This window comes from Balearica regulorum, chromosome 3 (assembly GCF_011004875.1).
Source record: "Balearica regulorum gibbericeps isolate bBalReg1 chromosome 3, bBalReg1.pri, whole genome shotgun sequence".
In the NCBI taxonomy this organism is placed as follows: Eukaryota; Metazoa; Chordata; class Aves; order Gruiformes; family Gruidae; genus Balearica; species Balearica regulorum.
In genome coordinates, this window is record NC_046186.1 from 55625035 (window position 1) to 55650896 (window position 25862).

General features: G+C 41.0%; 1 protein-coding gene across 3 annotated transcripts in view; it reads right to left on the reverse strand.

Moving 5' to 3' along the window:
• The window catches only part of CEP85L (centrosomal protein 85L), a 155565-nt gene that overhangs the window by 104630 nt on the left and 25073 nt on the right, over positions 1-25862 (reverse strand). The window contains exons 1-2 of one of the 3 annotated variants that reach the window (XM_075747972.1): positions 18036-18405; positions 1583-1744 (exon numbers count right to left, since the gene is read on the reverse strand). In XM_075747972.1, coding sequence (XP_075604087.1) covers positions 1583-1744; positions 18036-18084 — 211 coding nt within the window. In that variant the 5' untranslated portion in view covers positions 18085-18405. Of the gene's footprint in view, positions 1-1582; positions 1745-3308; positions 3491-18035; positions 18406-25862 lie in introns of those variants that run through there. The other 2 variants (XM_075747975.1, XM_075747973.1) reach the window with 2 other exon arrangements.

Genomic DNA, 25862 nt, shown 5'->3' on the forward strand with positions numbered 1-25862 from the left:
GCGTCTTTATTTTACATTGAGAAACCCCCAAAGCAGCTTGTAACAATGCTCTATTAAAAGCATGCAAATGGACAGTTATTAGTTAACTGGTTACAAATGCCTATCGAACTTGTGATTGCATCAATGCACCATCCCTCCTCCCCTGCCCCTAGGAACAGTTGTTCTGTTCTCTTTAGCCAGGAGGACATCTGATGAGGAGGTGCTGTTTCATTTCCTCTCCTTCCTCCCACCCCTCAAATGGGGAAGCCCTCAAAGGGGGGGAGGGGAGAGCATGTTTTTAATTCAAATGCTGCATCTTAAAATACTATTGTGCAGCACTTGGGTGACTCTGATTGTAAATACATATATACACACATTGAGAGAGCTTTATTCCCCCCTACATCTCTTAAAAAAAAAAAAACCAAAAAAGACCAATAAGGCTTCTGCATTAATAACCATTTACTATTTCAGTTTTACACCCAGGAATTTAAGTATTTGAGTAAAACCACTATTTTGCCAAAGCCAATAAAGGTTTAGAAATGAAAGTAAGCAGAGAGCAAGCCATGAGGACTCTCCTACGGAGTTCCTTTCCAACTCACAGATGAAACAGGAAGAGGGTGGAAAGGATTTCCTCATGTGCAAAGAAGTCTGACAGACTTAGCTCGAAGGCATTCCAACCTCTCCTCAGGAATGCGCAGCCCCCTATAGACACTTCTGTCTCCTACATTGATTCAGCATTCCATATTTCATTTCTACTGATTCTTCCTGATCTCCTTCATTTCAGTCACCCCTTTCAACAAATTTATCAGGCACAGAAAGGCGCTGGAGAAAAGCATATCACAGTCCCACTGTCATTACGTTAGTCTTTAAAAATCTTACTGGGAAATAAGGCTGTGCAAGAAGAAAACTCCAAGCCTTATTACTGCCTAGTCTCTCTCTCATTCAGGCTTAATTCCAGTGACACATTCCATAGGGAGGGTGCCAATGTTATGGAGATGCTGCTACCTTAGAGGCTGAACCCCTCCCTGATAAGATCAACTTTGAGTAATCATGATTTAGTCCAAACTAAGTTTTAACAATCTTTAGATACTGTTTATTTTCTTTGACTATGTGTCAAATGCCATGTAATAAAATGTAAACATACTTCCCACTAGACTAAAGAAAAAAGACAACATGCCCCATTTTCCTCCCAGCCCCAATGAGTAAGCTTGCTTCGCTGGCGCACACAAAAAATATGAGAAAGCATCAACCTTTTCATCAACAATCTCAAAAGTTTTTCTGCTTTTAACACTTGTTTATCAAGTGTGGTAGTACAGGATATTACTTCTTTCTATAAAACTGGAATTTCTTGTAACTGCAATTATCAAAGGATCTAACACAAGTACCAGCTTTTTGGCAGAGATGAAAGTTAATGCATACAAGTCATGCAGAAGTAAATAAATTAAACCTCACCAAAACAATTACTTGGTCCAGCCAGGAAAACAAAGAACTGCATGCACTCAACAGCTTTGAAAAAGTACTGTTATTTTGGGAAACATACCTTTAAAACATTTTGGATTGTTTCTCTCTCAGAAACATCCAAAACTTGACAGTGTCAACTCACCTTCCACACTATCAGAACAGGAGGTACCAATCCCAGTGTCCCCGCTGTCGGAAGCTATACTGTGTCTTCTGACAGGATTACTTTGACTGCTTGATGAAATGGTTGTGGACTGCCACAGGGATTCAGTACCAGGTAACCATCCCACTGAGGAATAATCTGAGCCTACAAAGAAGGAAGCCAGAAGTCCATCATTACAGATACAGTACAGAAGTCAACAACAAAATACTGGTCAAGATGAAAACTGAATCCCATGTTTCATAGTTCAGGTTTGAGCCAGACTCTGTGCCAACGTTTTGGGGTATTTTTTTCAATTATAATCTTTTTGCTAGGTGGAAGCTTCCCCAAAAAAATCCAGTAATTCCATTTTTACTATTTAAAACATAACTCTTAAACTGTTCTCGCACTAACTTTAACAAGATATTTATCATACGATTCCTATCCTAGAACTGATTCTCAACTCACTGCAGAATTTTGCTTTGCAAGCGTTTAACTACAGTCAGACAGATGAACGAATTTTAGGACAGAAACCAGTTGAAGATTTGGCCAGTGAAACAGTAATTTCCAACTGTGCATAAACCAATGACCTAGGTGATAAAATAAAGTCAGTTATGAAATCATTAACACTGATATCTAAAGTAATTCATGATGTTTCACTGTTATCAGTAGTTTTCAGTTACCTAAAAAGATAGACTACCAACTCAAGCAGGCACACAGTAGCTGCACATGAGCTGTCTTTGCGAGACATCTATCCATCTAGTGGTTTGTTTCATTCTGATTATTTTTTGTTTGTTTGTTTAAACAATCCTTAAAAGATTAAAATTTAAAGCACAATTCAGAGCAGCAAATAGTTCCTCTGTTCAAGGCATTTTTGAGAATGCATGGCCTACTTTACAGTCCATCTCAAGGGAACATACACCAAAGAGTACAACCCCAGAGGACCACCACAATTTCCAATAGCCAATATCTAAATCTGAGCATTGTTTATAGGCAGAATACCGATCATCGTATTTGCACTCCAAGCCAGCAGAGCCACATAAAGAGCCTTGGAAAAAAGCACGGCCTGCTCTTGATTTTACATATAATTACATACATACACCCCCTCTAGCAGTTAGTTTTGCATAACACTTTCAGCAGGAAATGACTCATGAAGTATCAGTTCACATACAATGTCTCTTATGCTACATGTGGTTATTTTTAGGTCATTTAAACACTTTCAGCAGTGTCCATCTGAAGTTCTAACAGCAATTTGCGTCTGCAAGGGACATCTGCAGATCATTGGTAATTCCAGCTGTACTTGTTTCCCAGTAAATTAAAGAGTTTAGAAAAGGATATAAAAATGAATATGTGTGTGTGTGTATATATATATATAACCCCCACACACACATATATCCATAAAAAACATGAATACATACATACTGCCCATATAACAGCCAAATCACTAGACCTGCTAGCCAGAGGGATAACAGCTGCCTGCCAGGTCACTTGTAAATTGAGGAATACAGTATATGCTTCCTTCCTGTATGCCCTACTTAACTGTAACATCACATCTAAGTCTACTTTCTGTAAGTAGGTTCATGGAGGTCTTAGATATGCCTGTCCATCTCATTTGTCTCAACTGCATTCTCCTTTAAGGTTATTGCCTCTTCTTACCTTTAACATATTTTCCTATCTTTTCCTCACAGTTTTCATTGGATTCTCCTTTCCCTTCATTCTACTTTCGCCACACCTTGTGCAATGTATTTCCTTCTCCCCTTTAAACTTTCTGCTTTTCTTCCCAAAAAGTCTTTTAACTCTTCATTTTTCCATGGAGTAGCTTTCAAGTTTGAGGGTCCGGCAGCAGAAAAGAAGATGAGAGAAGCCAGACATGAATGCTGCTGCCCATGGCTCACCAGTCACACCCTGTAAGGAGGTCCCAGCCAAGATACTAAGCGAATGCCACTCCAGGTGTCATTCTTCATACCATACGCTCTGTGTCATCATCTAACGTACTGAAATGTGATCGTTTCACATACAGCTAGCGGGAAACTGGGACATTTCTTCCTCTCCTACCACCCAGCACATTTTTCACTAAACACTCTGGCTGCTTTGGGAACAATTAATTTTTTCATCCCCCTTCTAAATAGGTCTACTTTACACAACAGTTTCACTTCATACTTCTCAAGCTGCATCTAGCTATTCCAGCAAGAGTAAAGCTGACTTATGGGACCCCAAGCTAATTAAGCCAGAGACAGTTCTGATTTAGAAGGCATTTAAAATACATTTATAGAAGAGAAATTTAGTTTCATTTACCCTTTATTATGCTGTTCTCCACAATACAACTCTTTGGTGACATTTCAGCTTTTAGGGCATTAAACAAGTGTTAATAAGAAATGTAGCAGATAATGCTACCACTACTGCACATTAAATCAACGCAGAATTAAGTGTCAAACCCTTTGATCCTTTGGTTAGACAAATGTTCAGTATATGGACCTATAACCATCCATATGCCGCCCTCCAAAAGGGAGAGAGACTTTTCACTTTGGTGGAACTTTGAGTAATAAGAGCTAAAAATACCACAGAACAACAGAATAACTTAGGTAGGAAAGGACATTCAGAGGTCATCTAGTCCAATGCCTGGCTTAAAGCAAGGCTCATTAGAACAGGCTGCTCAGGGCAGCGTCCAGCTGAGTCTTGAACATCCCCAGGGACACAGATTCCACAACCTCTCTGGGCAGCCTGTTCCAGCATTTAACCACCCTCAGTGCAAAGAAGATTCTCTTAACATCTCATCAGTCTCTCTCATTTTCCAAACATATTGTTGCAATATATCCCAAAAGATGCAACAATACAGTGCAACTAGACCCTACAAAAAGGGCTAACATACTAGGGGGCAGAGAGTCATCCCCATCAAGATCTCTATAGGTACTATAAATTGAGGAAGTACAAAGCATCGGGAAACACCCTACTATAATCTACTCTGAACGTTACACCTACACAAAGACAGCTTGGGGACACACCAAGCCCCAAGTGTGGTGCTGAAGTACAGGTCCAGGAGGACTTGCTGGCACAACACAGAATTAATGCAACACTTTCTGGAGCACCTTTGCATCCAGGGGCAGTTCAGCATTTCTAAGTTAACTCAGGAAGCCTGATTCTTGAACTGGTAGGCCTGAAGAGGTAAGTGCTGGTACACATCCATAGCTACGTACAGGTCAGCATGAGGCTGGAAAGAGTTCATTAGCTTTGGCTCAGCACAGATCCCATCTGGCTCTCCAGGGAAATATTCAAGTCTTTCTGCATGGTGCTCTGGGCTCCAGAAGGGACTCTTCATGCAGGCACTCCCTCTCACCATCCCTTGTAATGCACACCTGGCTGTGCACAGCAGGAACGTGCTGTCACTAGGATCATGCTTTTCCCTTGAGGCCATCCCGTACACAGAGGGATGGATGGGAGCTGGGATGGGGTGGAACTGTCTCATTTTCTCACTGGGCTTCTAGTATTCAGGAGCAGCCTCTGCATTTAAAAGGGGTATGTCTCAAGAAAGAGACTTGTTCTAGAATTTGAATAGGTAACCAGTATGTGCTTTCTAACCTATTTTAGGCATACCAACAGAACATGATTGCATGTCATTGCTTCAAGAAAGACTTCCTCTTTGGCCTCCACAGAAGTCCTGACATTAAAAATACTGCATTTTTTTAAGAAGGTTGCTAATTACATATTCCAGAAGTCTACACTTAATGTTTCATGGCACATCCACATCACTGTTTTACCTTGCTGACCTAATAGTGATTGTGCACAACAGAAAGCAATTACAAAAATATACTGTCTACATGAAAAAGGGCTTTTCAAAACTAATTGAACCCACTCCCATAAATGGCCAAATAAAAGCAACAAGATAGTAGAAACAGACTCAATAATTAAATCTCAAGAGTAAGTCATGTGTACCCAATTCAAAGTGCCAGAGAGCAGACCCCCTCCCCACTGCTGAGGGAAGGTAATTACATAAGTTGCAATAAAGAAACATAACCCAGAAAATACGACCTTGCAGATGTCATTATTTAAAAATTCATTCATTAGTTTTATTATTTGAAACTGACCTTCCAAGCCCAGTCCTGAAGAATCACCAATCGCCGTGCACCCTGTTCTATGTTCCCCATCTCCTTTTCAACTGCTCCCTGTACATATATGATCTTCCTGTGCAGCAAACAGCCTACACTAAAAGAATCAAGTGTAAGGGGGGAGAAGATATGCAGGAGTCCCCATGCTGCTCAGCTAGCACACCTGCTTTACCCTACTGCTCTAATCTCAAACCTGCCAATCCACAGCTAGTGTCCATCTGCCCAAAATACAGTGTGGGGCAAGAAAAGCAAGCAAAAATTTCTAATAGATATTTCCACTGCTAAATTGTATATTACCATCTGACTATGATCATTCCTTACTGGGTCAGGAAAATCTACCTTTCATAGGATTTAATAGAAGAGAAAGAATAGTAGTGTCATCCTTCCTGGCTACAACTTCCAATGACAAACATGACAAATAAAATACACCCAATATCCCAAACAAATCTCAGAAGGAGTCTTAGTTATACAGTTGACTGTGTCCTTGAATTTGGCCAGTTAAATATACCGACATAGTGCTGTGTTTCCAGCCCAGGCACTTAAAACAGATCAGCTAACAACTAAGTATATAAAGTGCAGGAAGTAGATTATTTATTAAAAGAGAACAGTTGTTGAAATTTCACTCCACAAAAACACATATCTTTTTCTGTGTGTTACAGAATGCTGTCCGCTACTGCTGGCAGGAAGGCACCTAGTTAATTCTGGATCATTACCCCTCCTAATTTCAGTGGCATGCACAGCTACCACATCATCTACATATACAAAATAACACCACCAGCATCTTTATATTTGGTTCCTAAAATACCTCTAACATGCTTTAATGTAAAAAGCATTATTTTAAGTGACAGCTATGATACTGTTATTCTACCTAGACACAGAATGCCAAGCAACAGCAAAAGACTTAACTGGGTTTCACAGTAGATAAATCCTTACCAAAGGATACCAATTTCTCTATTCCACAACAGGACTTTGACATAGATTGTACCAGAAGTGAATCACCCATGACAGCCAGTGTAAATTTATACAGTTAAAGGATTCTGAAGGGGAGATCTCACTACAGTACTATCAAAACTGACAACTATGCAAAGCTCATTCTAGTCATTACGGATGTGACCAGGCTGTACAACAGTATTTCAAGCCACGATGGCACTGAAGCCTGAAGCCTGCCTGAAGCTCTTTCAAGGAAAGAGAGTCAGCATTTCAGTCCAAACACAATGCCAAAGTTACTGAGTTCACCCTCATCATCAACAACTTTACCCAAAACCCTTCTAGTTATGCTAAAAGATCATACGACAGTATTTTGAAAGAAGTCAACCCACCTTCAACCCAGTTCCCCACGCCTACTCATGCAGTCCCCTGACATTGCTGAACTCATCCCAGTTACAACTTCTCCTGCCCCCCAGCCCCAATCTCAATGAATCCTTTAAGGTTTCACAGCCTCTCTTTTGCACTCTCTCCCTGTCCCATAGGGCTAAGGAACCACATATCTCTTCAAAAGGAAAAGTCTACAAACAAACCCACAAATGGTCTTTCAGTGAACTGTTTGCTGTATTGTAGGAATAAACTTACTTCAGTTGGAAAACTTTAATGTTTACTCATCATAGCTGCAAGATCATTAATGCTGAAAGATTAAAGAATAACCTCACTTTGGTATGTGTTTCATACACAGCAATTCTTTGCCAATAAATATTCTATGTTTTTCAACTGCTAGAAAGATGACACAAATAGTGAGAAAAGGAAGTGGAGACAAGGGAACTTAAAATGCAAAAACCCTTTCCAAAAAGTAGACACAAGAGCAGATGTCATACTTTAACATATTTACATAGGTTTTTTTTTAAAAAAGCCAACAGTCAGCTGATAGAATGGTGCAACAACAGCCTCCTTCAATCACAGGTGAAACAAAAGATAAACTGGATTCGTTCAATCTGATATCATGACACAATAAAAAGAACCAGGCACGTAAGTGTTCCTTGCAGACACAGGCAAAAAGAAAACTTAAGTGGACAAGTAAATACTCTTGAAAATAATGTTAAAAAAACTGGCATCCCAATTCTGACACCTAGACAAATATTTGCTAGGTGCACTTGGTCTCTATGATCCTTCTGCAAAACAAATTGCAACTTTTATTAATACAAATGTCCAAAACAAGTTCCGAGTCTACAATACAACCTCGTCTCTTCTGACATGAGCAGTACACTGGTAAGAGAGGGTTTCTAATGCTTTCAGGGAAGATGGCCAGATGACAGTTTCAGGACCCTTTTCACAAACACTCTGGAGGTGGTGAAAGCCCACAGCTCTACCAGCTGGCCATGAACTGAGTGAGGTACCAGAAGGTCCTAGTCCCTTCTCTCACATAAATGCAGCTGAGAGTAAGTGGATGATACAGCTTAATCTAACTGTAAAAAGGAGCAGGACAAAGTGGGATGAAATGACAGCCCTAACTACTGAATTTTTACATTTCAGTTGACACATAGCTAAAGTATGATTCATCCTGAGGACTCATATCCTTTATTAGTGTGCTTTCTTGACAGAGCCTGCAAGCTATTTAACTAAGTTCTCCTAGTTTTTCAGCTGGAAACTGATTAGAGCAATCCTAAGTATGAAGAAAGATAAAAATGTACAGATATAGAGGAAAGCAGGGAAAGAAAAACAAGAATGCAAGAGTTTAAGCAGAATATTGAGAGAGAGACCTTTCTACTGGCAATTTTACTTGCACAGCCTGAAACATATTGCCTGGCATACAAGACCCATGCCTGTCCTCTGTACTATTCATGTGCAAAAGAATTCACTTACTAGAGGGAAGGAAAAAAAAAATCATAAAATAGTAGAGGAGAAAAATGAAAGAGAGCGAGCCCCAAAGAAGAACATCCTCAAAATACAATCCTCAAAGTAAACATATGCCTGATTGACAGTATCAATTAGAAGAACTTGATAGGTCATATTTTAAGGAATATAAACTTGTGCTCCAATTTCTTAAGAGAGCTAAATTTTAAGTAGATTAAGCGTCACCAAACCTCTGGCTTCTTTTGCCTCTGGAATGCCTTAATAAAAGTTAAACGGTTTTCTCCATCCCCCAAGAAGTGGCTAAATGTACAATCTCTCATGATAGATAATTATAGCTGTACAACCTTTGTCTTCAATAAAACACAGTATTTCAATGTAAACTTTCACAAGTTACAATTTTTTATGACTTTACAAATGTGTATGGCACTGTACAACAACAAGTTACAAGGTTTCTCGTGCAGGGAAATATGCGGTCTAGAAGAAAGAATGGGAACTAAGAATAATAAATACCTCCATTTGACAGGTGAGCTTTAGAGAATCTTGCCATGGCAGTTAAAGACATAATCAGGTAGCTCACTCTCTATCAACCCCCCACACCAGAGTCCACAGAAAGTAAGAAGTGCCCAGCTCTGAGTTTCCGTCAAAGAGTCCAGCTGGCTAGCTTATGCTGCTGGCTAAAATGGGTTTGAGCTGAGAATGCTGTTTGACACTAGAGTTAATCAGATCTAGCAGTCAGCTGCTATGCAAAGGCTGGTCACCTTTCCCAGCCACATACTCACTTTTGCTTCCCCAGCATAAGCCCTGTCACTCCAGAGCCCACAGAAAGTGGTGCAGGAACAAACTGTCCTCACTCACAAAATAGGTAATCTGCTGATTTGATTTCCTAAGCTGGCTCAGCAAGGGGTCAGACTAGAAGCAGTGCCAAGCAGGGAGTGGGAACATACAAGCGTACTTCTGATGCCTAGCAGCAACTAGCTAGTAACTAGGCTTACCCCTACTGCCAAATTTCACATTAAGGGAGATTCTAAACTGGAGTAAGACAGGCATAAATCTCTGCTGGCTTCACTGTGGAAGACAAAATCTGTTCAACTAGCAGAAAGCTATGTTCAACTCAGCATTCCGCTAGCTAAAAAGGTAGCAAAATCCTTAGACTGACACACTATGTAATAATGCACTCTTCCTCCCTGATTTCTATTCTGGAAACTCTGGAGAACTCAAATTCATAACATACTTTATAATTTTTATACAGACCACATTTAGCTGTAGTTATTTAATATCAACCCAATGACAGCTACCCTTGTCAGAAAAGAAAGAGGTTTGCTTTCAGTTCATCACTGACAGAAGCAAGACCAGGAATTCAGTCCAATTGTTGATGGCACTCCTGTGACTTTTCTGCTTCCAGATAGAGCATTTGCATAAAACAGAACCTCAAAATATAAACTGCAGATGTTTCTTATTTCACATTTGGCACATGGACTACATGTATTACCTCATGCCTGCTATGCTGGCTTGCCTCTTTGTCTTTGGACTCAATGCACTATTCACCCCATAGAAACACAAAATGATATTCTTAGTTTCCATTCACTTCCATACAGTAACTGCAGAGGAGAAAGCTACCTTTTAAACCTGGGAAGTTTATCACTTACTATATGAAGAGGGGAATTTCTAGGAAAATAAACACATTAAGTTATGCTTAAAGTTAATATAAAATTCAACAGCAAGCCATCAGGACATGCAGTCAGTTCCTGGAGTCTGTTAAAGAGCTGTGCGCTTGTAGGTGACCAGCTGAATCCTTCTCCTATCAAAAAAAGCTAATGATCACAGATTATCATCTATGTTTCAGCCCTTCTTGCAGCTTGGCTTTATTGGTATTCAAAACCATGATCAGGTATGTTTTTTTCCAAATTGTTTGTCATTCCAACATTTTTCTTACAGAACTACCTTTGTCCTCCCTCTTTCTGTTTAAAGAGTTAATCCAATCTCCTCTATACATGGGGAAAAGTGAAGTAATCACAGCTGCTAGAATGAGTCAAAAAATACTAAACGGTTTTAAGCAGTTCCCACACTTACCAAAGTGGATCAAATAAAGGAGTCTAGCAGTCTTACTTTTTTCAAAAAAGAACATAATTTCTCTCCTCCTTGTAATCAGATATCAGATCTAAAGATATCCTTGACACTAAAATAAATGGTGAAGACAGAGACTAAAAAAAATTCACTGAAACATTTTGCTCAAGTATAACAATGCTAGAATTTTTTCCATCATTTTTCAAAGAGGTCTAATGTGCATGATACACACAACAGGATCTACTCTAAAATGGACGTACCAGAGACCGAGCCTCCAGACTATAGTTTTAGTGCATGCTAACAGAAGTATGTACATCATGTAAGGAAGTTCCCACGTTGTTACATTTAGGTTAAAAGGACAAAATTCTGACTTCAGTGAAGTAATGTTCCTTACAAACTTCCAATGCTCATGTCACAACACACAACTTCTCCCCATGCTCAGCTCCTCAGCTTCCACTCACACCTGTTCAATATAAACAAGGACAATACTCTGGAATTTAAAAAGAAGGAGCAGTAGTTCAGAAAAAAAATATATATATCCTTCACACTGTACACCATCAACCCTACCTAGGATACTTCCAGTCAAAGCCAGTACTTCTTGTGTTTCCATCTTCACAACTACAAACACTTTTGATGTAAAACTTTACAGTAGAATAATTCTACTGACCACAAAAAAGCCCTTGTTCAATCAGTTCGGTATTTAAGATGAAGTGAACAGAATCGCAACTATTAGCTTTGTTTTTCATGAAATCTTTAGCAAAAGTGATAAAGTTTTAAGTAATGGTATTTTCAATGCCTTTAATGCTTCTAGCTGGATCACTATACCCCCACTTTGTTTTCTTATTACTCACAGAACCACTGGACCTTTGATCAACGCTAGTCACTGAACTTCTATACAAAGCATTCATTCTCAACTATAAGAGCGTCTCCAAAGGTTCAGCATTGTCAAAAGGTATTAATAGCTTTGCTGTAGAGTAGGCATTCAGAAGAGAAGATACCATCTTTTAAAGAAATACAGACTTGAAAAAAGTCTATTTATTCTGAAATATTTGAAAAAGTTGCATCTTTCTACAACATCTGGAAACTATGCTACAAAAAGGAGTAAAGCAGGCAATAAAAACGTAAGGCTACCTTATAAGGAATCTCAGATCTGATTCCAGGACGATTCAAGAGTGTTTCTTCTCTGAATACGACACCACGAGTCTCTTAACATATTAGGAAGTTGAAAGTTTGAAAAGTATCATTTGCTTTTCTACTTGCATTTGCTAAGTCTACTTCAGGTATTTTAATCAATAAAGAGGCAGCATGACTTTTCCTTAACACTACTTGCATTGCCCTTCCTCAGCAAGACTGAGATAGTCTCCTGCTACCTCTCTAGTCACTATCCATTATTCTGGACCCACTTCAACCTGCATGCAAGTCCACTAATTGGCAGAAGCTACACTGTCTAGTGGAATTAATGTCACTTTTTCCTGATCCTCTCTCTTAATCTTCCTTGGCCTTCATGGTAAATCTGAGGATTAACTATATACTTCCTGATGTTATCAGCAGTGGTAAAGCAAGATTGTGCTAGGAGATTTTTCCACAATCCATCAGCTGACTGAAGAGTCAGCCCATTTCACTGCAGGTATTCCGCACCCACCTGACACCAGCACAGATGCTTCCTGCAGTGATGCCTCACACTGGGGTCAGGCAACTGTAAACCCCCCCTTCAGTATTTATTTAACTTTAGCATTCTCCTGGTCCAGGTCCCCAAATTAGCTTGCCATAAGGTTGAACAAGTACTGGGGTGGGCACATGGGAATCTACCCACTAGATTATCTTAGCTGTTAGATGAAATCATGCCCTGCAATCCACCCACAAACACCCCTTCAGGCAAAAGGAGGGGTTTAGCTGTCACATCTTCCCACATCTCAGGGACTATCATACCTTGAAAGGAAAAAAAAATCTCAACACTTGCCCTTATTTTATTTGTGTTAATGCCTCCTTTTACAGAGGAGCCATTAGATTCTCAAAAACCAGCAAAGATCCCTGGGGAATGGGGACAGAAAGATGCAATGTCACTTACAGCATGGCTGGCTGCAGAGAAGTAGGTCACTTGTGATTAGCTGTGCAATCAATAGGATGTTCAAGCCTGAGCAACCAAGCCAGATGCTGCAGAGAACAGTGCTCGGGGAAAGCTAGCATCTTCAGGGGTGGTTCCACAGGGGTCAGCAGTGTCGGGGCACATGAGGGATGATGGGTCAGGTTTAACATAAACCTAAGCATACTTGTGAGTATATTTACACAAGTTATTCCCTGCTGCACATTCTCCTTGTCTTCTCCAGCCAACCACCTTTGCGCCTTTTTTGCCCGTGACAGTAACTGGTAAGCAATCTCCCTGTCTTCATCTCAAGGTACAAGCTTTTCTATCCTATTTTCTTGCCTGTCTTGCTGAGGAAGGGGAGTGAGCAGCTGGGTGGGCATCTGGCAGCCAGCCAAAGTTAACCCACCACAGAAGTCAGTAAGAAAGCCACTTTTTGAATCACATGGCAAATACAATGACGATGTTTTAAAGCTAATCACAGCCATAATGAGACTTATTGTCAGAGTACAATTTCAAGACACATTTGGGCATCTGAGAGACTACTGACAACTACAACCAACTCAGCACCTTTTCAGCCAAAAAACAACCAGCACAAGAACTGACAATTAGTTTAACTTTACAACTATTAAACTGCAGGCAAGTTATATGATAAAAACAATCATCCTAAGAGTATAGAAGGCAGAGCAGTTGATACTGAACAAATGTAGTACTATCTCTCCTTTCTTTAACTAACCTGTTTACAACAAACAGGCTTTGCTTCCAACAATGGCAGATGATCACCCCTGGCTACAACTTGAAGTCATGCAAAAACTATTTGATTCAGGAGGCTTTCAGCTATTCTTACCACCGTGCATTGTTACTGTATTCAGCAACCTCTCCATATTTTGAAACGCATGGGTTCTTTAACAGGTATTAAATACCTGGCTAAAGTCTTAGCATAAATAGTTTCAAACAGTAACAAGCAATATTTGGTGGACATAAATCCTAGGCATTCTTTGGAGAAACTACAGGTGCTCGTATCCTAAGTAGCACTTCCTTCACCACCATTCCCCTAGTGCAGACATGATGGCTCAGGCTGCTTTTTACTATATATTCTGTACAACTATTTAAAATGAATGCATTCTTCTCAAAATCAGTAAATTACTACTTCCTTTAATTAAAGTTTTAAAAGCACAGAATTATTAAAACCACAGGTCTATATTCAGTCAGTAAATGTTTAACATACAGTTAACATACAAGAGATTAGAACAATTGTTAACTCCTAAGACCAACAATACAGTAAACCCTTACATCCATCACTTTTTTCTTGCTAAGCAGTTAAGACATTCGTGTTTCGTACACATTAAAAGAATGGATGCTATGTCCATAAAAGTGAATTGCCTGAAGGAAAAAAAAAAAAAAAGGTATTGTTTTTAAGGGAAGTAAGTAACTCCTGTTCACCACCACTCAAACAGAGAATGTCATTTCACGTCACTGCAATCTGTGAAAGATAGCAAAGGTCATTCTAGCAGCCAGTCTTGCAGCTGGAATATTAAATTTTTAAGCTCGGGTAATCAATCTTTACAATGCACCATATACATACATATATATATACACACTTATAACTGGTAAACAATTTGAAGTCTACCCTCAGTAACACTAACTCACCATTTATTGTCTTGCCTAGCCTGCGAAGATAAACCTGCCTCCTCAAGACGTCCTGAGAGCTGTCGCATCCCTGGCTGCAGACCTCCAATAGCAGACCAATAAAACTTGTTACTGAAACGAAACCATTGGATTTCTGTCCCTGCCCCCTCCACCCCAAAGGATGAAAAAGAGTGTTGTTGGCCCCGTCCTCCCCACCCTGGCTATACCGTGAAGCTGCCTGCGAACTCCATGGGTACCCCAAGGAGGCAGCACCCTGCCAACCTTACAATGTGTTGTGACCTTGTGGCTGTGGACACTTTGATTGTGACATCATTAAATGATCTTTCGGACCCACATGCATCATACTCGCTGCCAACAAGGTTAGGTACAAGAACGCAGGCGACTGCTGGGATTTGCTTCACGGACAAATCACATTGCTAGGGCTCTAGGAACAGAGGGATGCAGGCCACTATTTTTAGGGAGTGTCAACCACATCCTTTTGAGCATCTTCTAGTTTTCATCACATCTTGTCTTTTGTCACCTAAACAGCTATTATCAGCCAAATTTCAGTAGCGGTCAACTATTGGTAATATTGAACAATCGAAAGAAGCTTGACTAGAGATGGTAGTGTTTACTGAAAGTAATAAATACTTGTTATTTCATTTTCAAGTGTGTTTCTTTCACTTTCCACAGGTGTCTGTTGGACACACATAGCCTAACTGAATGACTGCATGCCCCAGAGGAACAACACATGTAGATGAACACTTTCAGAGTCTTAAAAGAGTTATTAACCAATCGTGCATTTCAAAGGATGATCTAAATGAATAAGCAAAAGGCTTGAAACGCTGGATGCCCCTCAATGCAGTTATTTAAATTCCTGTAGCATAGTGGGTAACTGCTGTCTTTATAGAAGTATAAGCTATGCTGCAAGGTTTTCAGAAACAGTTAAATGTGTACAAGAAGACTGAAAGACTATAAGTCAATCGTATACATTCCAAAAAATAGAATACCTGTCCTGAAAAAGGACAGGTACTGAGACTGTGAGAAGCTGAATTTATTTTGCAGGGGCAGCAAACTTTGTCATTAAATCCACTGGTTAAACAAGAAGCACATATCTAAAAAAAAAGTTTAAAAATCTCAGTAGCCTGCAAACAAGATAGCAAATTTTTTTTCAGAGAATGCATTCCTATTGAACAGAAAAGCAAAACCAATTCAGAAATGACAAGAGCGAATAAAACTGAAGGCCACAAATTAAATACTCCCCAAGAAGTGTCCTTGCCTGTCACATTTTAAGAAAGTCAGGATTAATTTGCATATATTACTGAAAATCTGATAATTCCCTGTGTAAATAGTTACAGGATTCTTCAGTAGGCATCTAGATTTGTAAGGGAATTGTAAGATTTTCAAACAAAATAGGACTTCTTAATAACCATATCCACAGATAACTAAAATACAACTAGCAAAACAGAATGTTTTTCAGTAATAAAGACAGCTTAACAAGAATACAGAGTCATAAACTGTTATGCTCCCACACCAATGTTTAAAAGACAATCAGAATCCATAGCAAGTAGTTGCCATTAAAGAGTTAAACATGCTTTGGCAAAATAAAAATTCCTTCAGCTTGAAAAATAAATGCTTAAACTTCTGCTTCCTAGTAGTAGGATTCTACTGTTCTGTAACACAAAAAAAAAAAAAAGTAACCTGGCAATAATATAATAGCACTGGATCTTAGTAGCCATCATGCCTTCATTAAAATGCCTGCATGGAGCTAATTACCTTTTCTTCAGAGGGATTACAAATCCTGCAAAATAGCTTCTTGACTCTTTCAAAGTAAGACTGATGAAGGAAGGGACTCCTATGTTGGAAATTATAATGCACAGATCATATCTCAAGGTTAAACTGTTATCTACTTGCGTTCTAATTAAGCATCACCTTCTGTTAACATATCTTATTTCAAGTTGAGAGATTTTTCTACAAGTTCTGCTACCCTTACACTTCTACTGCTTATAGATAAATGTACATTTTGAACTTCATATTGATCCTAAATATTTATAGGAAAGGGGGGATGGAGGAGGAAAGAAAAGCAATACACATTAGTTCTCAAATCTTAAAGACAATTGTGACAAACAAGTGAAAGTAAAACATTCATTCAATAACTGACTGATCAAAATTGCTGACAAATTCAATACAGTGCTAAAACACTTTATTTGACCCCAAACAAAAGGGCATGACACAGTAAGGAATGGCACAATCCAAAGTTTTCTGAAACAAATGTAACAATTAACATCAACAATCTTTGCAATGGTCTGCAGTTAGTGCCAGTGTGCGCTTGTGCTAAAAGCTTCTAATGTTCGTGCCCCAAACACAAATAGTCAAAAAATGAAACACCCTAAATTCCTGCAGTCTCCCATCAAATTAACTGAAATCTCGGCATTTAGTGTTCAGAATACCCAGTATCTTTGCAAGCTGTAGCATAAAGATAATATAACTCCATTCTTCTTCAGGAAACGTTAAAAACAAAAACAAACAAACAAAAGAAAAACCACAACAAAAAAACCCCCACCACTTCACAACACTTCAACAAGGCAAACATGCTATACATAGAAATTAATAACTTACTTAATAACAGCAGAGAAAAAAGGAACAATGGTCTTCTTTCACATTATAGGGACTGAACATTAGACTACTTGTAAAGATTCAGGCAGCTGCTGAGAACATCTTAGCAGCTCTTGTATTTGCAAGAAAAGCCCTGACAGTAGAAAGCAAAACAATCCTGCCATTTAAATATGTCAACTAACTGTATACACATTATGCAGTCATATTTTGCAATCCTCAAACTAAAACATGAATCCAAATTTCTGAAGGAAAAAAAAAATATTCTAACGGTTGTAACAGCAGAGCCAAACCACAGACTTTCACAGTGATCGATTACTTCAATGAGTCAAAATATCACAAAATATTTGCAGGAACTCTGCCAGAGTAAAGCAGGTGATGTAGTTGGTAACGTTTTCAAATCTTGAAAAGGGCATCCAAGAGTCGGTACCTAGCCTTACCTGCCCCAGAAGTAATGCTTATGTGGCTCTGCAATCAATTCACCTATTTTCCTCTCCCAGCTTTGACAGCCTTTACGGCTGAAAGTTACCCCTCGGCTTACAGATAGGATGTCTCCCCAGTAACAACCGAACTCCAAGCATGAAATTTCAATGTCTCCCTAACAACCTGCAAGAACTAGGCTCTAATTAATCCAGAGACAGAAAAGTGGTGAAAAAACCCCCAAACAAATAAGACTTGACCGATTTGATGCGGTCAAAATTTAAAACGAAGAGCATAAAGGGAAGCTCGCTTCCAGCCTCTCTTAAGGGTATACTAACAAAACGGGGGGAGGCAAGCCCAAAACAAGGAAACAGATTATGTAGGTTAAGCTCAGCTTTTATTATCCACTGCAGGGTCCGGCTAAGTAAACACCGAGCCCCCCAGACGGACAGCGCGGGGCCAAGGCGGCGGCGGCGGACCAGCCCCCGCGCCTTCTCCGGGAGGCCCCGCCGCCACGTCCCCCCTCACGGCGCCGGGGGGTTGGTAACGCTTCCCGCCCGCCGTGGGGAGGAAGCTGCTTCCTCAGACGTTTCTGTGGGGACCATGGAGCGAATCGGGCCGGCGGAGTGAGAGGAAGAGGCCCGGCCCGCCCGCCCCACTACCGCTGCCCCACCGCGGCGGGGCCCTTGTGTCTCCCCCCAACCTCATCCCTTCCCGCCCCGCCGGGTCGCGCAAGCGGCGGCGGGGCCGCGGAGCTCCTTACCCGCCTTGTAGCCGCGCAAGCCGAGCTGGGGGTGCAGCCCGCCCCACATGGTGCCGCGCCGGGTCCGGCTGGGGGGCCCGCCGCTCTCCGGCAGCGGCGGTGCGGAGCTGCGCGGTCTCCGGCAGCCCCGGCGGGCGGCTGCGGCCCGGATGGCCGGCGGAGGCGGCCGCTACCGCTGCCGAGGGAGGTTAGCGGGGGGCTGCCGCCGCGGCGGGGGCTACTGCCTGCCCCAGGGACGCCGCAGCCATGGTGCCAGGCCGCGACCGCGGAAGGCGGTGGGACCTCACCGCCCCCTCAGAGGAGACAAAACTTGCTTTATTGCGCTGCTGCCGCCGCCGCCGCCTGCCTCTCTGGCGCTGGGAGCGGGGCGGAGACAGGGGCGGGAGCCCCGCAGATGCTGCTGCTGCTGCTCGGGGACGAGCCGCTTACATAACCCGGCCCACGGGGAGGGGGCGCGGGGCGAGCGGCCGTGGGGGGCCGGGCCGGGCCCGGCCCGGGGGCGAGTCAGCGCCGGGCCCAGGGGGTGAGCGCGCCCGGCCCGGCCCGGCCCGGCCCGCAGGCCGCGGCCCCACCACCCCCGCGGTGCCCGGCGAGGCGGCCCCCACGCCCCGGGGCTGCAGAGGTGGTTTGGGCGCTCCCGTTGGCCTGGGGTTTGTTAACTTACTCGTCCGCCTGCCCCCGAGCCTGCCCGGCGGGGAGTGAGCCCCGCGGGCCCCGCGCTTCCTGCCCGCTTCACCTGGGGCCAAGGAAGGGGCCAGTGAGCAACGGCGTGTGACTGTCATCGGGGAAAGCACTTCACGGAAAGCGCTTAATGTGGAATAGACATACTCGGTAAAGAAAAGTGAAATGCCTTATTCCAGAATTACAGCATTTGAAATACCCAAGGCCGGTATGTGCAGACTTAGTAGAGATTATAATAAAATCACAGTTTTCCTGTACTTTTAGTAAGAAAACGAACTGGAAAGAAAGAAGAATCATAATGTTCATATGAATGATCAGTTCCACCAAAAGATCCTTAGTATCATCATAAAGTTTAAGCCACAGGACTGGAAATAAAATGCTTCTGTCAGCAAGAAGTCAAACCCAGCAAGAGGCTTCCCCCCCTTCCCCAAGCTGCTTTGAGCCTGCTCCAAGTAGTTCAACAGACAATTCTGCAACAGCAGCCTTCGCGTTACTGTTGTTTGCAACTGCAGCCTGGTGGTGCCCGTTGTAAACTACCTCCTGAACAAGTGTACGTACCCTGACTCGATCAGCATTGTCGGACAAAAACAGAAAGAGAAGGAGAAAATACTTGGACGGCTTCTAAAGTCAGTGTAACCATCCCAAAATTACAAACCCCACCACCACCAAGATAAGAAAAGTGAGGCTTTAGATGGCATTGCAGAGTATGATGACAGCTTAGGGATGTGAGGTTAAAGAGGAGCAGTTCTGTGTTCTTGTGGAAACATTCACAATCAATAAATAAAGTCTGTGTTTAAACACTTCCTGCTGACCTGATGCATTTTTAATTAGTAGCTGATGATCACAGAATAGCTTTTATCTCTTTGGAAAGTTGTATGTTATATTTCAGCACAAGTCATATTTTATTTATGCCTAGCTAGATATTCATAATGTAGTCAGTAAAAGAGAGGCCTCAGAAGTACTGGAATGAACATGTAGAAATGCTGCGTATTGTTATTTCGTCCTCTTTCTTATCCATATGAAGTCCTTATGTACTCACTGAAGACCTGACATGACGTGCATTCCTCACCAGCTCATTTTAACTGTGGAGCATAACTGTCACTAAGTGTTTTGTATGTAGAGTTGTAGAAACACAGGCTTCAAAAAGTTACTGAATAATGAATAAAACCCCCAAATACTAAAACTCCAGGAGATCCCGTCAAAAGGGATCAGGCTGTTGCTAAAGGTCCTCTGAATGATAAAAGGTTGGAAGCATTTTCAACCACAAATACTGGCTTAGAGTAGAAGAACAATGTGGAAAAACAAATTATTGTTAATAACACCTCAGTGAAACTGTCCCAACTTTCAACCCTGAAGCCAACTTCAGCACTGAAAAATGTTATGAGAGCTTGGTAGGTAAACATGAGTATAAGAAAGAAGAAAAGCTAAAGTATCTTGCAAAACACTCAAGACCAAGAACACGTAAACAGCTTAGTTCAAATCCTCTTTAAAGGACTTGTCTGCATGTAACATTTGTTGCATGCTATTTTGTTGGATAAGCATGTGTACTTAGCACATATACAGGAGGACACAGTGGGCTGTGAGGCAGCTGAATATCAAGAAGGGGAAGCCATCTAGCAGCAGGCGAGGAAAAAAATTACCTCGTCACTGCTGAGCTCTGGAGTTTGTGATGCTGTCCTGTAATGCAGCTGCAAGAATCCAGAGGCATATCACGACCCCAGAAAGCTGCATGTCTGCAAAAGGTGTGATAACAGTTCTTCCATCTCCTAATAAATGTCACTGCAGCGCTTTTACGTGCCTTGGTATTGCCGTCCATGGAAGCTTTACAGTTTCCTATGTATCTCCCAACTACTTGTGAACACCACCACAGAGGAAAAAAAACAGATAAAAAGGCCAAGATGAGGGTGGCAGAACCCAACCAGATAGTCCCACTGCATCACCTCTGACAGCACCACCATGTCTTCCCAGGTGTCCCCACGAGGGCATCTCTGCTTTGACAGTGCTACTGCTCAGAGCAGAAAGAAAAAAAATACATGCTTAAATTGAAACAGATAACAGAGCCTGAGACATGTTTGATTGGATTTTAAGTTATTTTTATAGAAACTGAATGTAATTAGTAAAGCGTTCTTGCTATGAGTAACCTCAGTGTATCTGTCTGGAAAGTGGGCCAAATTGAAGCCAGTAGGTTTACTCTATAAATAAATTTAGCTTGTTAATGCTTTATTCACTATCCAGCAACATTTTACATCTGTAGTCTGCTTATGTACACAGTTCTAGACTGTGAGCCGTATTTGTTTTAGATTTTCAAAAACCTCTTGAAAAAATGTGCTAGCTGGCCTGGACCTCCTGCAGACATGAGTTTGTGCTATTTAATGCTGCTGAAGCAAGCCCCTACTTTCACGTGGATCTCAACTTGGTGATGCAGCGGGCCCTGAGGACATCCCAAGCCCCTCTTATTAACAAGTCTCAGCTCTTACATCTCTTGGGTTGACAAGCATTAGGAGTGTGGCAATCCATGTTCCAGTACTGCCACACTCAAGAGGGGTATAAAGGTCTCAATACTCATAGAAAACAGCAGCGTGGTACGGGGGAAAGCTCATGTAACCTTACACACGATTCAACGGTAAGTGGAAACAGCCTGCATCCCCAGATAATTATTGTGAAATGTGATGCTCCAGACAATGAATGGACTCAAGTTCTTATTGTCTGAAAAGCCTTCTCCCCACCTCTTTCCTCATGATCTTCTGACACAAACTCTACCCTCTTGACAGAATCAACAAAGAAAAATAACAATAGAAAGTAACAGCTTAAGCATTGGTACTAAGCAGATGCTGTCTCATTAATGTCAGCTGCAGCACATCTTACCCAAGGGTTTGTGATCTATTTCCAGGTTGAGAAATCACATCTCTTTTTGGTTTGGGTTTTTTTTTTTTCCCCTGGGTAAAAACATAATGCTCTAAATGGAATTAAGCTGAAGCGTAACCTCTGAAAGCAGCATTTTTCTTTGATTAAAGCCAGAAATGCTTTCAATTTTTATTCTACACACTTGCTTTCACATTTAATAGAATTAAAATATTATTAAAAACCCTCAAACACTAAATAGCTAAACATTGTTCTAAGAGAATGCAGACTATTTCCTCTATCTAATTAAGACATCAAGCATGTGCACATTCTATCAAAAAGCAACAGCGGCATTCCTGCAAGCACACCTACATTGTAAATTACTTTGAAATTAAAATCACAAATTTTCAGTTATTGAGTTGCTTCACTATGTACAGAAATCCTTTTCCTCCACCCACAACTTTTTCAGTTGAACATTGCGTCCTAGCAAAGTCTAAGCAGCCTTTAAGAGGCCTTAAAGCAATTCCTCCTGCTTTGCAAAAAATAACTGTGTATGTTACAAAGCAAGATGTTAAATTCTATCGGGTGGCATTATAATTAAGAACAGATTAGCTTACTTAATATAACTGCACCCCTGCTGGTAGGGGCAGGTTGGCCTACAAAAGACTGAAATGTTTCACTAAAAGTACATCGCGTGCACTGCATAGCCTTAGCAATAAACTGTGTTACCTAATATCTGCAAAGCAAGCATCATGAAATAACATGGTGCATGCAATGTTTTTGGTTTTGCCTTTTCTACAAGCAAATGAGAGTGCACATCTTTCACAAAGGGACACAGACTGATACCGATTTGAATCTGCTTTGCCCTGCGCTTTCAGTAACAGCTTATACCATGAGAGAAAATAAACCCAAGGACCTTGTGGTTACCGTAGCTATGGTTTATTACCAGCCTCCTGAAAGTTCAGATTCTTCTTAATGTTCCAGGTTTCAGAATCAGATTTTCACCCGAGAATCTCAGCCTGAAAATGTTTTCATTTACATCATTGCTAGAAAACCCTTGGGAGTCAGGGATTTTATGTAGTTCATCACTGGTGAGCGGGACAAACCCTTTTTTTGTTGTTGTTGTCATATGATTTTAAAATAAGTCTAAAAGATTTAAATGAACTCTGGGTCATAAACTCTGATACCACAGGAAGAACATATGCAGTGGGTGGGATCCAGTGACATCTAACAAATAACTCGTGAAGATAATCAGGAATTTCCCAGGTATATTTTTTTCAAAGGAAAAATTTTGAGTTCTGCTATTCTACCTTCCCGTTTCTCCATCCCCTCCTCACCCAAAGGCAGTGGGAAAGAAGGGGAGATACAAATGATGTGGGTGGGGATGGAGAGAATATGTAGAAACCTACAGGCTGCAGGCAGGCCTCCTTCTTCTCCCAGCATTTCAGGGCTGGCTCCTAACATATTTAAGAGCCAGACTGCCTGCACCAGAGCAGCGAGCCTCTTCCTCTAGCCCCTGTGGGACTCACTAACATATCTAACATCATTTCAGGACATAACACTTCAAGAAAAGATGTTTTTTAAACATTGCTTCTCCTACTCACGTTGCATGACTTTTTTACAGCCTCTCCAGTTGTCTCGTTCTTGAGCCCGCTTCAGCCACCTTCACTTTCTATGAAAGCACTACCTGATTTTAGGAGCATACATCCTTTTTTTTACCAGTAGGTCTAAGACAAAAAGAGATAGCAACCTGTAAATCCTCTTGAGTGAGAGGCCTGAGACGTCTTGGTAATATTCTACATCTATTGTGATGCTGAAAAATCTGATGAAGGGCACATTTGAGACCTGTTGCAGTCTAGAGGCTTCTTTGTAATAATTAAAAAATTGTAATTTGGTGCTTGATAGTATTCTTTGATATTCTTCGGAGAGAAAGACCAGCAAAATGAAGAAAATTAAGGCATGAGATAACTGTGCTACCAGTCATCAGACCAGGCAGGCACAATTGAGTTTCAAAATGGCTATACCAAAACCCTTTCAGTTTGGGATTATCAAAATACTGAACTTCTGGTATTTACTTTTCTGTACTGAAACTTATGCTAAAGCCAAAGAAGCTTCAGCAGTGCTGCAGTTCAGGTTTTTGATCCAACTACCACTGGCAATGCTTTTTTTTTTTTTTTTTTTTTTACAGTTGACCTTTTATTTCAGGTGTGTCTTATTTGACTCTGCATTATACACAGACAAACGAGTGCAGAATGATCATATTGCTATACAATAATTTGCAGATTTTTTTTAGCTGCTTTATGCAGGTGAAACTCCACCTCAGTATGTGAGCCATACTAGAAGCACAAAACAGCATTTAGCCTGACCTGTTTAAAACCTACCTGCTTTAAAGTTTAATGAAAAAGCATCCCCCTTGTATGCAGTCACTGAAACAAAGGATCAGACTGTGCGGTGAGGTTCCCTGCTCCATTTCCAGCTCAGGACAGAAAGGAATAAATCCTGTTTTCCTTTTGCAACAAACATGCCCACTCAATTATATAACTTTTGAGAAATACAGAATTTAAAATTACAAGTGATTGCAGGAAGGCCAAACACACTACAGCACAACCAGCTAGCAATGCAACATTGTATGAATACTTGGAAATGGAAATTTCTTCCAAGTGGCCATCATTATCTGCTTATAGCCTGAAATATGTAGTTTGTTTACTCCAAGTCCAAAATACAACCTATGAACATTACCAGTCAGAAAATTATCTAGTCGCTTCTGTTTGAGCCAAACCCAGTATTGCTGCAAAGGGATGAAATTTCAGTAAAGTCAATGGAGTTATGCCAGCGCTCAGTTTAGTCAGCTCAGTGCTGTCATATGCCCATATGTGAAAGTCGGATGGAAAAATTTATTTCATGCTTTTACTATAAATACGATTAACTTCATGAAGCTCCCTGCTCCATTTTTTTTCTCCATTGACTTTTACTATACAGAAATCACTGACATTGATTCCACAATAATTCACTACTATATATTGCAATAATGTATCAGTATTGTAATACTTTGTTTTCCCTCAGCAGTGAAAGGTCTATGCCTAAAATGTTGGGGTATTCTATGCTGTTAGAATAAAATCCAGTTTAAAAGGACACTTTTACCTCCCCGCCAGCACACCCCCTCCAGACGCCTGAGAACCAGCCTGCTCCCCGTACAATGCAGGAGGCCAGGCAGCCATCGGTCGTGGCACTGCGGAGAACTTCCCGCTGTGCAGGATTGGCAGCCTTGGAAAACGCCCCGGTTTTGGTACGCCTGAGACTACAAAGCACAATTTCCTTATATCTTGAGCTTCACATCCCTCAGTCTTTTTAATAGCAGTCTCACGCTAAACTAATAAACATATCTATTGGCACACACTTTTTTAGACAAACCGAGTTCACCTGAGAAAATAACTGAAATGCAAAAAGTGGACTGTACTCGTTTGTACTGACCGCAGAGCCCATCAGATTTGTTTCACGGGACCTCAGTGTTAGTATATGACATACGTACGAATCCACCCCAGTATCCTTAGACTGTTTTGCTTTTGATTTAAAATTAACACAGACGAGAGTGTTTATTAAAAGTAACTTTGTGACTCTGGCCTGACTGTAAGATCGTTCTCTAGTATTCTACTTTTAACACATTGCTTGAGTGACCAGCTTGATCTGGGAGATGTTTTAGTAAACATGCAACCTGATCTTTGGTCACAGAGAAAATAACACAAAATTGAGCTTCTAAGTGAGCGTGTAACTTTAAATGTACATAAATAAAAGAAGTATAGAAGTTTAAGTATTGCTGCTTAAATTGTTGGGGACTGTCTCACTAATTCAGGAATCCCATGGTTTAAGAATTGCACATCTTGTAGTACACTGGTGTACCATTCTAATACCTCAAATAAGAATATCATCTAGTTAAATCAATTAAAATTAAATTGAAGAATCATAATTCCAATTTTTTGATTAATGCAGGACAGTATGGTACAAATATGCACTATACTTTGACCATTTAGTTCTCAGTGTTACTATCTTCTGAGCCAAGCATCAGAAGGTCAATCCAGAACATGGGAACATCTCCCTGGCTTCTGAAGGAAGACTGATTGCCATCTATTCACAAGCAGCTTGAACCACCCAAACAAAATGCATTAATGGGAAGAGATAAATAGCTTACCTAAAAGTTTGGAACTGACTGCATCCTTATGAAACAACATTATGTATACGCTCCCAATATGAGAATTACAAAGAACAAAAAATATACTGAAGCAGGACATGACAATCAGTGCAGGAAGC